We start from the raw sequence: 12,782 nt of genomic DNA, 5'->3' as shown, positions 1-12,782 counted from the left end.
AATAGCACTGTTTGTGTGTCTGTGTGTAACTAGCTGCACAGCCCATTTGAGTTAACATACAATGTTTTCAACCTACTTATTTGAACCAATAGATTGTGAGTGTTCAGAAGGCTGTCATGCATTTTCATGGGTGTTAAGGGGGAAACATTGATGATGGGGGACAAATGTCTCCAAAACTATTAATTAGACACAAAATTACTTGGAGTTTGGCCTACAAACTTTCCAGAGATGCAAATGCATATTTGTCAAATCCATCTCGACACAAATATGATAGAATTTCATAAATTGGTTCGGTCCAATTATGTCTATGTTCATGTCTCTTTGTGGCAAGTTGGGTTCCCTGACATCTGCTCAAATTGTGTTGTCCCAAAGCAAAGCCTGGAGTGTGCCCTGTTAGACGATGGGGTTCAGGGACGTGTGCAGAGTTATGTTTCAATGACAGTGACTGCCCCAATGATGAAAAATGCTGCCACAATGGATGTGGGCATGACTGCATTGCACCGTACACAGGTAGGATATGGTCCCAGAGTGACAGATACACCCATCTATTGCATTCATTATTGCTGCATTACTTTGGAAACAAGAAAGATGGAGCTTGTAATGTACATTTCATACACAGAGATCAATATATTTCACTTACACTCTCTATAGAGCTGAGACACTCAATTAAGAAGTCACATAATAGAAAGACTTCATTGGGAAGAGTCAGTGTAGGCTGACAAGTTGCTACCATCAACCTATTTGTAATGGGGAAATGTAGGATCACTAAAGATCATATTTAGTTGAGAGTGATCAACAAAACATTTAGCGTATACAGTTTATGTTACACACAATGGTTCCAGTATCCTAGTTGTGACATTCAAGGTGTGGGTTGATGGTCACTAGACTTGATGCTGAATGTTATGGATTGTTCTCATATCTGTTGATAGTGATTGACGCCAGACTGGAGGTCCCAGTAAAAGGATCGAGGACACACTGATTATTCACTGTTGTATTGTACTGATGACATTCTGTGACCACTGTGTGATTCTGTAGCAGCTAACATTTATCGTAACGATCTCCACACAAATATGACAGATTTTCAGAAAATGGTTCAGTCCAATTTTGTCTGTGTTCATGTCTCTTTGTGGTAAGTTGGGTTCCCTGACATATCTGCTCAAATTATGTTGTCCCAAAGCAAAGCCTGGAGTGTGCCCTCGTAGACGATGGGGCAGAGGGACGTGTGCAGAGTTCTGTTCCAATGACAGTGACTGCCCCAATGATGAAAAATGCTGCTACAATGGATGTGGGCATAACTGCATTGCACCGTACACAGGTAGGATATGGTCCCAGAGTGACAGATACACCCATCTATTGTGTTCATTATTGCTGCATTACTCTGGAAACAAGAAAGCTGGAGATTGTAATGTACATTTCATACACAGAGATCAATATATTTCACATACACTCTCTTTAGAGCTGAGACACTCAATTAAGAAGATTTCTGAGAGCCATGTAGGTATTTAGAGTTTTATAGATATATATATATATATATATATATCATAAACATTTTGTAATGGGGACATTTAAGACCAGTAAAGCTCATATTTAATTTAGAGTGATCAACACAAAGTTTAGTATAGAGCTTCTGTAATACACATGATTTCCATTGTTCTTCTTGTGACATTCAAGGTGTGGGTTGATGGTCACTAGACTTCATGATAAATGTTATGGATTGTTCTCATATCTGTTGATAGTGATTGACGCCAGACTGGAGGTCCCAGTAGAAGGACCGAGGACACAGTGATTATTCACTGTTGTATTGTATTGATGACATTGTGGAACACTGTGTGATTCTGTAGCAGCTGACAATGTCACCGCTTTCTGTTTTGACTTCCTACAAATGCAAATGCCTATTTATCGTAACCATCTCCTCACAAATATGACAGATTTTCAGAAAATGGTTCGATCTAATTGTTTCCTATTCCTCCTGCTCTCTCACAGTGCCGATCCCCCCGAAGGCAGGTCAGTGCCCGCTGCTTCTGAATGTCGTGCCGTCACACAAGGGATGTGTCCGCGATGAGGACTGTCCTAAAGATGACAAATGCTGCATCTTTGACTCTGACGCCTTGTGTGTCCCACCTGACTTCAGTAAGAACCTGACTGGTTTACTAACAGTGTTCAGAAGGCTGCCTTGCGTTTTCATGGGTGTTATGGGGGAAACATTGATGATGGTGGCCAAATGTCTCCAAAACTAACTAGACACAAAAATATTAGGGGTATACTCTGCAATCTTTTCACAAATACAAATTCCTATTTATCGTAACCATCTACACACAAATATGACAGATTTTCAGAAAATGGTTCAGTGTAATTGTGTCCATGTTCATACAGTGCCTTGCGAAAGTATTCGGCCCCCTTGAACTTTGCGACCTTTTGCCACATTTCAGGCTTCAAACATGAAGATATAAAACGGTATTTTTTGTGAAGAATCAAGAACAAGTGGGACACAATCATGAAGTGGAACGACATTTATTGGATATTTCAAACTTTTTAACAAATCAAAAACTGAAAAATTGGGCGTGCAAAATGATTCAGCCCCTTTACTTTCAGTGCAGCAAACTCTCTCCAGAAGTTCAGTGAGGATCTCTGAATGATCCAATGTTGACCTAAATGACTAATGATGATAAATACAATCCACCTGTGTGTAATCAAGTCTCCGTATAAATGCACCTGCACTGTGATAGTCTCAGAGGTCCGTTAAAAGCGCAGAGAGCATCATGAAGAACAAGGAACACACCAGGCAGGTCCGAGATACTGTTGTGAAGATGTTTAAAGCCGGATTTGGATACAAAAAGATTTCCCAAGCTTTAAACATCCCAAGGAGCACTGTGCAAGCGATAATATTGAAATGGAAGGAGTATCAGACCACTGCAAATCTACCAAGACCTGGCCGTCCCTCTAATCTTTCAGCTCATACAAGGAGAAGACTGATCAGAGATGCAGCCAAGAGGCCCATGATCACTCTGGATGAACTGCAGAGATCTACAGCTGAGGTGGGACACTCTGTCCTTAGGACAACAATCAGTCGTATATTGCACAAATCTGGCCTTTATGGAAGAGTGGCAAGAAGAAAGCCATTTCTTAAAGATATCCATAAAAAGTGTCGTTTAAAGTTTGCCACAAGTCACCTGAGAGATACACCAAACATGTGGAAGAAGGTGCTCTGGTCAGATGAAACCAAAATTGAACTTTTTGGCAACAATGCAAAACGTTATGCTTGGCGTAAAAGCAACACAGCTCATCACCCTGAACACACCATCCCCACTGTCAAACATGGTGGTGGCAGCATCATGGTTTGGGCCTGCTTTTCTTCAGCAGGGATAGGGAAGATGGTTAAAATTGATGGGAAGATGGATGGAGCCAAATACAGGACCATTCTGGAAGAAAACCTGATGGAGTCTGCAAAAGACCTGAGACCGGGACGGAGATTTGTCTTCCAACAAGACAATAATCTAAAACATAAAGCCAAAATCTACAATGGAATGGTTCAAAAATAAACATATCCAGGTGTTAGAATGGCCAAGTCAAAGTCCAGACCTGAATCCAATCGAGAATCTGTGGAAAGAACTGAAAACTGCTGTTCACAAATGCTCTCCATCCAACCTCACTGAGCTCGAGCTGTTTTGCAAGGAGGAATGGGAAAAAATGTCAGTCTCTCGATGTGCAAAACTGATAGAGACATACCCCAAGCGACTTACAGCTGTAATCGCAGCAAAAGGTGGCGCTACAAAGTATTAATTTAAGGGGGCTGAACAATTTTGCACGCCCAATTTTTCAGTTTTTGATTTGTTAAAAAAGTTTGAAATATCCAATAAATGTCGTTCCACTTCATGATTGTGTCCCACTTGTTGTTGATTCTTCACAAAAATACAGTTTTATATCTTTATGTTTGAATAGTTTCGCAAGGCACTGTATGTCTTTGTGGTAAGTCATGTTCCCTGACATGTCTGCTCAAATTGTGTTGTCCCAAAGCAAAGCCTGGAGTGTGCCCTCGTAGACGATGGGGCGTAGGGACGTGTGCAGAGTTATGTTCCAATGACAGTGACTGCCCCAATGATGAAAAATGCTGCCACAATGGATGTGGGCATAACTGCATTGCACCGTACACAGGTAGGATATGGTCCCAGGGTGACAGATACACACATCTATTGCATTCATTATTGCTGCATTACTTTGGAAACAAGAAAGCTGGAGATTGTAATGTACATTTCATACACAGAGATCAATATATTTCACATACACTCTCTTTAGAGCTGAGACACTCAATTAAGAAGATTTCTGAGAGCCATGTAGGTATTTAGAGTTTTATAGATATATATATATATATATATATATCATAAACATTTTGTAATGGGGACATTTAAGACCAGTAAAGCTCATATTTAATTTAGAGTGATCAACACAAAGTTTAGTATAGAGCTTCTGTAATACACATGATTTCCATTGTTCTTCTTGTGACATTCAAGGTGTGGGTTGATGGTCACTAGACTTCATGATAAATGTTATGGATTGTTCTCATATCTGTTGATAGTGATTGACGCCAGACTGGAGGTCCCAGTAGAAGGACCGAGGACACAGTGATTATTCACTGTTGTATTGTATTGATGACATTGTGGAACACTGTGTGATTCTGAAGCAGCTGACAATGTCACCGCTTTCTGTTTTGACTTCCTACAAATGCAAATGCCTATTTATCGTAACCATCTCCTCACAAATATGACAGATTTTCAGAAAATGGTTCGGTCCAATTGTTTCCTATTCCTCCTGCTCTCTCACAGTGCCGATCCCCCCGAAGGCAGGTCAGTGCCCGCTGCTTCTGAATGTCGTGCCGTCACACAAGGGATGTGTCCGCGATGAGGACTGTCCTAAAGATGACAAATGCTGCATCTTTGACTCTGACGCCTTGTGTGTCCCACCTGACTTCAGTAAGAACCTGACTGGTTTACTAACAGTGTTCAGAAGGCTGCCATGCGTTTTCATGGGTGTTATGGGGGAAACATTGATGATGGTGGCCAAATGTCTCCAAAACTAACTAGACACAAAAATATTAGGGGTATACTCTGCAATCTTTTCACAAATACAAATTCCCATTTATCGTAACCATCTACACACAAATATGACAGATTTTCAGAAAATGGTTCAGTGTAATTGTGTCCATGTTCATGTGTCTTTGTGGTAAGTCGTGTTCCCTGACATGTCTGCTCAAATTGTGTTGTCCCAAAGCAAAGCCTGGAGTGTGCCCTCGTAGACGATGGGGCGTAGGGACGTGTGCAGAGTTATGTTCCAATGACAGTGACTGCCCCAATGATGAAAAATGCTGCCACAATGGATGTGGGCATAACTGCATTGCACCGTACACAGGTAGGATATGGTCCCAGAATGACAGATACACCCATCCATTGCATTCATTATTGCTGCATTACTCTGGAAACAAGAAAGCTGGAGATTGTAATGTACATTTCAAACACAGAGATCAATATATTTCACATACACTCTCTATAGAGCTGAGACACTCAATTAAGAAGATTTCTGAGAGCCATGTAGGTATTTAGAGTTTTATAGATATATAAATATATATATATATATATCATAAACATTTTGTAATGGGGACATTTAAGACCAGTAAAGCTCATATTTAATTTAGAGTGATCAACACAAAGTTTAGTATAGAGCTTCTGTAATACACATGATTTCCATTGTTCTTCTTGTGACATTCAAGGTGTGGGTTGATGGTCACTAGACTTCATGATAAATGTTATGGATTGTTCTCATATCTGTTGATAGTGATTGACGCCAGACTGGAGGTCCCAGTAGAAGGACCGAGGACACAGTGATTATTCACTGTTGTATTGTATTGATGACATTGTGGAACACTGTGTGATTCTGTAGCAGCTGACAATGTCACCGCTTTCTGTTTTGACTTCCTACAAATGCAAATGCCTATTTATCGTAACCATCTCCTCACAAATATGACAGATTTTCAGAACATGGTTCGGTCCAATTGTTTCCTATTCCTCCTGCTCTCTCACAGTGCCGATCCCCCCGAAGGCAGGTCAGTGCCCGCTGCTTCTGAATGTCGTGCCGTCACACAAAGGATGTGTCCGCGATGAGGACTGTCCTAAAGATGACAAATGCTGCATCTTTGACTCTGACGCCTTGTGTGTCCCACCTGACTTCAGTAAGAACCTGACTGGTTTTACTAACAGTGTTCAGAAGGCTGCCTTGTGTTTTCATGGGTGTTATGGGGGAAACATTGATGATGGTGGCCAAATGTCTCCAAAACTAGACACAAAAATATTAGGGGTATACTCTGCAATCTTTTCACAAATACAAATTCCTATTTACCGTAACCATCTCCACACAAATATGACTGATTTCCAGAAAATGGTTCAGTCCAATTTAGTCTTTGTTCATGTCTCTTTGTGGTAAGTCGGGTTCCCTGACATGTCTGCTCAAATTGTGTTGTCCCAAAGCAAAGCCTGGAGTGTGCCCTCGTAGACGATGGGGCGTGGGGATGTGTGTGGAGTTCTGTTCCAATGACAGTGACTGCCCCAATAATGAAAAATGCTGCCACAATGGATGTGGGCATCACTGCATTGCACCGAGACAGGTAGGAATGGTCCCAGAGTGACAGATACACACATCCACTGCATTCATTATTGCTGCATTACTCTGGAAACAAGAAACCTGGGGCTTATAATGTACATTTCATACACATAGATAGATATTTTTTCACATACACTCTCTTTAGAGCTGAGACACTCAATTAAGAAGATTTTCAAGATCCATGCAGGCCTTTAGAGTATATACCAATGTTGCGCAACATCTATACACTCTGAGTATACCAAACTTTAGGAACACTTTCCTATTTTTGAGTTTCACCCCCTTTTGCCCTATGAAAAGCCTCAATTCATCAGGGCATGGGGTCTACAAGGTGTTTAAAGCGTTCCATAGGGATGCTGGCCCATGTTGACTCTAATGCTTCTCACAGTTGTGTCATGTGGGCTGGATGTCCTTTGGTTGGTGGACCGTTGGCGGCAGGGTAGCCTTGTGGTTAGAGCGTCAGACTAGTAACCGAAAAAACGACTTCGTAAAAGGGGGAAACGGAGCGGTCTTCTGGTCAGACTCCGGAGACGGGCACATCGTGCACCACTCCCTAGCATTCTTCTCGCCAATGTCCAGTCTCTTGACAACAAGGTTGATGAAATCCGAGCAAGGGTACCATTCCAGAGGTACATCAGAGACTGTAAAGTTCTTTGCTTCACGGAAACATGGCTCACTGGAGAGATGCTATCGGAGTCGGTGCAGCCAACTGGTTTCTCCACGCATCGCGCAGACAGAAACAAACATCTTTCTGGTAAGAAGAGGGGCGGGGCGTATGCTTCATGGTTAACGTGATGTGGTGTGATCATAACAACATACAGGTACTCAAGTCCTTCTGTTCACCTGATTTAGAATTCCTCACAATCAAATGTCGACCGCATTATCTACCAAGGGAATTCTCTTCGATTATAATCACAGCCGTATATATTCCCCCCCAAGCAGACACATCGATGGCTCTGAACAAACTTTATTTGACTCTTTGCAAACTGGAATCCATTAATCAGGAGGCTGCATTCATTGTAGCTGGGGATTTTAACAAGGCTAATCTGAAAACAAGACTCCCGAAATTTTATCAGCATATCGATTGCGCAACCAGGGCTGGAAAAACCTTGGATCACTGCTATTCTAACTTCCGCGACGCATATAAGGCCCTGCCCCGCCCTCCTTTCGGAAAAGCTGACCACGACTCCATTTTGTTGATCCCTGCCTACAGACAGAAACTAAAACAAGAAGCTCCCGCGCTGAGGTCTGTTCAACGCTGGTCCGACCAATCTGATTCCACACTCCAAGACTGCTTCCATCACGTGGACTGGGATATGTTTCGTATTGCGTCAGACAACAACATTGACGAATACGCTGTTTCGGTGAGCGAGTTCATTAGAACGTGCGTTGAAGATGTCGTTCCCATAGCAACGATTAAAACATTCCCAAACCAGAAACCGTGGATTGATGGCAGCATTTGCGTGAAACTGAAAGCCCGAACTACTGCTTTTAATCAGGACAATGTGACCGGAAACATGATCGAATACAAACAGTGTAACTATTCCCTCCGCAAGGCAATCAAACAAGCTAAGCGTCAGTATAGAGACAAAGTAGAATCTCAATTCAACGGCTCAGACACAAGAGGTATGTGGCAGGGTCTACAGTCAATCACGGATTACAAAAAGAAAACCAGCCCCATCACGGACCAGGATGTCTTGCTCCCAGACAGACTAAATAACTTTTTTGCCCGCTTTGAGGACAATACAGTGCCACTGACATGGCCCGCAACTAAAACATGCGGACTCTCCTTCACTGCAGCCGACGTGAGGAAAACATTTAAACGTGTCAACCCTCGCAAGGCTGCAGGCCCAGACGGCATTCCCAGCCGTGCCGTTAGAGCATGCGCAGACCAGCTGGCTGGTTTGTTTACAGACATATTCAATCAATCCCTATCCCAGTCTGTTGTTCCCACATGCTTCAAGAGGGCCACCATTGTTCCTGTTCCCAAGAAAGCTAAGGTAACTGAACTAAACGACTACCGCCCCGTAGCACTCATTTCCATCATCATGAAGTGCTTTGAGAGACTAGTCAAGGACCATATCATCTCCACCCTACCTGACATCCTAGACCCACTCCAATTTGCTTACCGCCCAAATAGGTCCACAGACGATGCAATCTCAACCACACTGCACACTGCCCTAACCCATCTGGACAAGAGGAATACCTATGTGAGAATGATGTTCATCAACTCCAGCTCGGCATTTAACTCCATAGTGCACTCCAAGCTCGTCATCAAGCTCGAGACACTGGGTCTCAACCCCGCCCTGTGCAACTGGATACTGGACTGTCTGACGGGCCGCCCCCAGGTGGTGAGGGTAGGCAACAACATTTCCACCCTGCTGATCCTCAACACTGGGGCCCCACAAGGGTGCGTTCTGAGCCCTCTCCTGTACTCCCTGTTCACCCACGACTGCGTAGCCACGCACGCCTCCAACTCAATCATCAAGTTTGCGGACGACACAACAGTGGTAGGCTTGATTACCAACAACAGGGAGGAGGTGAGGGCCCTCGGATTGTGGTGTCAGGAAAATAACCTCACACTCAACGTCAACAAAACTAAGGAGATGATTGTGGACTTCAGGAAACAGCAGAGGGAACACCCCCCTATCCACATTGATGGAACAGTAGTGGAGAGGGTAGTAAGTTTTAAGTTCCTCGGCGTACACATCACAGACAAACTGAATTGGTCCACCCACACAGACAGCATCGTGAAGAAGGCGCAGCAGCGCCTCTTCAACCTCAGGAGGCTGAAGAAATTCGGCTTGTTACCAAAAGCACTCACAAACTTCTACAGATGCACAATCGAGAGCATCCTGTCGGGCTGTATCACCGCCTGGTACGGCTACTGCTCCGCCCACAACCGTAAGGCTCTCCAGAGGGTAGTGAGGTCTGCACAACGCATCACCGGGGGCAAACTACCTGCCCTCCAGGACACCTACACCACCCGATGTCACAGGAAGGCCATAAAGATCATCAAGGACAACAACCACCCGAGCCACTGCCTGTTCACCTCGCTATCATCCAGAAGGCGAGGTCAGTACAGTTGCATCAAAGCTGGGACCAAGAGACTGAAAAACAGCTTCTATCTCAAGGCCATCAGACTGTTAAACAGCCACCACTAACATTGAGTGGCTGCTGCCAACACACTGACTCAACTCCAGCCACTTTAATAATGGGAATTGATGGGAAATGATGTAAAATATATCACTAGCCACTTTACATTTACATTTACATTTAAGTAATTTAGCAGACGCTCTTATCCAGAGCGACTTACAAATTGGTGCATTCACCTTATGACATCCAGTGGAACAGTCACTTTACAATAGTGCATCTAAATCTTAAAGGGGGGTGAGAAGGATTACTTATCCTATCCTAGGTATTCCTTAAAGAGGTGGGGTTTCAGGTGTCTCCGGAAGGTGGTGATTGACTCCGCTGTCCTGGCGTTGTGAGGGAGTTTGTTCCACCATTGGGGGGCCAGAGCAGCGAACAGTTTTGACTGGGCTGAGCGGGAACTGTACTTCCTCAGTGGTAGGGAGGCGAGCAGGCCATAGGTGGATGAACGCAGTGCCCTTGTTTGGGTGTAGGGCCTGATCAGAGCCTGGAGGTACTGAGGTGCCGTTCCCCTCACAGCTCCGTAGGCAAGCACCATGGTCTTGTAGCGGATGCGAGCTTCAACTGGAAGCCAGTGGAGAGAGCGGAGGAGCGGGGTGACGTGAGAGAACTTGGGAAGGTTGAACACCAGACGGGCTGCGGCGTTCTGGATGAGTTGTAGGGGTTTAATGGCACAGGCAGGGAGCCCAGCCAACAGCGAGTTGCAGTAATCCAGACGGGAGATGACAAGTGCCTGGATTAGGACCTGCGCCGTTTCCTGTGTGAGGCAGGGTCGTACTCTGCGGATGTTGTAGAGCATGAACCTACAGGAACGGGCCACCGCCTTGATGTTAGTTGAGAACGACAGGGTGTTGTCCAGGATCACGCCAAGGTTCTTAGCGCTCTGGGAGGAGGACACAATGGAGTTGTCAACCGTGATGGCGAGATCATGGAACGGGCAGTCCTTCCCCGGGAGGAAGAGCAGCTCCGTCTTGCCGAGGTTCAGCTTGAGGTGGTGATCCGTCATCCACACTGATATGTCTGCCAGACATGCAGAGATGCGATTCGCCACCTGGTCATCAGAAGGGGGAAAGGGACTTTAAACAATGCTACCTCATATAATGTTTACATAGCCACTTTAACTATGCCACTTTGTTTACATACTCATCTCATATGTATATACTGCACTCAATACCATCTACTGTATCTTGCCTATGCCGCTCTGTACCATCACTCATTCATATATCTTTATATGCATATTCTTTATCCCCTACAACTTGTGTCTATAAGGTAGTAGTTTTGGAATTGTTAGCTAGATTACTTGTTGGTCATTACTGCATTGTCGGCACTAGAAGCACAAGCATTTCGCTACACTCGCATTAACATCTGCTAACCATGTGTATGTGACAAATCAAATTTGATTTGATTTGATTTGAAAGGTTGCAAGCCCAAATCCCTGAGCTGACAAGGTAAAAATCTGTCCTTAGGAACAAGGCAGTTAACCCACTGTTCATAGGCCGTCATTGAAAATTTGATTTTTTTCTTAACTGACTTGCCTAGATAAATAAAAGTAAAATATTTCAGGGAAAAAGGATTTTGGGAATATCAGGCTGAGACTTCAGAGGAGTAGCAACATACGTTTCTTACGATACAGCAATTCACAGAACTTTAAGCTGACAATTTGTCAAGGGCCACCAACAAAATTCCAACTCATTGTAATAGTAAGACCTCAATGGAAAGAATCAGTGTACGGATGATTTCCAGTGTTCTACTTGTGACACTCAAGGTGTGGATTGATGGTCACTAGACTTGATGCTGAATGTTATGGATTATTCTCATATCTGTTGATAGAGGTTCACGCCGGACTTGAGGTATAAGGGCCGAGGACACACTGATTATTCACTGTTATGTTGTATTGATGACATTCTGTGAACACTGTGTGATTCTGTAGCAGCTGACAGCCTGTTTGTTTTGACTTCCTACGAGCCTCTAGAGCTGGTGTTTACAGAACATTTGGTGCTGTCTGATTAGAATGTAAAGGGCATGTCTCCAAGATGCCTTTCAGACATTTTCTATGCTTCTGTGCTGGAAGTGTCTCCCTGTTGCAGCTTGTAATAAACTGGATATAATTTTTTTCCAAATAAAATATAATTAATATTAACCAATCCACCTCTTTGGAGGACACAAATATTTTGGAGTTTTACAGCTTTTCTGCTGTATATTCATGTACATACATTTTACATATACATTTTATATGGATATCGGCAGTGTATCAAATCAAAATCGGCAGTGTATCAAATACTTGTTCTCCCCACTGTACATGCACATACATTGTACATATACATTTTACATGATTCAATTTATTATGGATAGATTTGATTGACTTTACCTGCGACTGCTTTTCTCGATTGTTATCCTGGAAATTCCTATTACACGTATGTTTCTACTGTATAACTGACAACTTTTAATTTGTTACCATAGTGAAGCCCGGTCGCTGTGTCCTGCCCAACGAGACCTACATGTGTGCCGAGTACTGTTACAAAGATGGCCAGTGCCCCGAGGAACAGATGTGTTTCTGGATATGTTGATTCTATGCCTCCAGTGAGCCATTGAAGCTTTATTGGAAATTCTTATTAGTTACTTATTAGAAATAAGTAGAAAATACAAATCATTACATGTACAATTATGTCTATGAAAACTGATGATTTTATGCAATAATAAATATGAAAAATGATCATAGCTTTTATGGAAACTGGACAATTTTCATGGGCAGTATGTGAATTGACAAACGGCAGTATGTGAATTGACAAACTCATGTGGACTGCTGAATTTGAATAAAACAAGATTTTGAACACCTGTGCTTGGTTTTTTAGGGGGGTATTTGAGACTCGTGTGGTGCTCATGTGAATATCCTTCATTTTCCGGCTTCAGACCAATGCCTGTTCTCATTTTAAACATAGTGTTTTGTTTTTAATTTCCATGGTTTTTACACCGGAAGGTTATCT

At 43.3% G+C, this 12,782-nt stretch overlaps 1 protein-coding gene across 14 annotated transcripts in view; it reads left to right on the top strand.

The window, feature by feature from the left end:
• LOC127912790 (WAP four-disulfide core domain protein 3-like) overlaps window positions 1-12,782 on the top strand; it is a 91,553-nt gene that overhangs the window by 37,778 nt on the left and 40,993 nt on the right. For 6 of the 14 annotated variants that reach the window (XM_052482854.1, XM_052482859.1, XM_052482862.1 and 3 more), the window contains exons 4-8: window positions 1,984-2,130; window positions 4,015-4,152; window positions 4,821-4,967; window positions 5,266-5,403; window positions 6,074-6,094. In XM_052482854.1, the coding sequence (XP_052338814.1) occupies window positions 1,984-2,130; window positions 4,015-4,152; window positions 4,821-4,967; window positions 5,266-5,403; window positions 6,074-6,094 (591 nt within the window). Of the gene's footprint in view, window positions 1-1,177; window positions 1,316-1,983; window positions 2,131-4,014; window positions 4,153-4,820; window positions 4,968-5,265; window positions 5,404-6,073; window positions 6,095-12,782 lie in introns of all 14 variants that reach the window. The other 8 variants (XM_052482858.1, XM_052482857.1, XM_052482856.1 and 5 more) reach the window with 5 other exon arrangements.

The sequence above is a fragment of the Oncorhynchus keta genome, chromosome 28, assembly GCF_023373465.1.
Source record: "Oncorhynchus keta strain PuntledgeMale-10-30-2019 chromosome 28, Oket_V2, whole genome shotgun sequence".
Lineage (NCBI taxonomy): Eukaryota > Metazoa > Chordata > Actinopteri > Salmoniformes > Salmonidae > Oncorhynchus > Oncorhynchus keta.
Note: the sequence above shows the minus strand (reverse complement) of the source record. Positions and strands in the feature narration are given on the sequence as shown.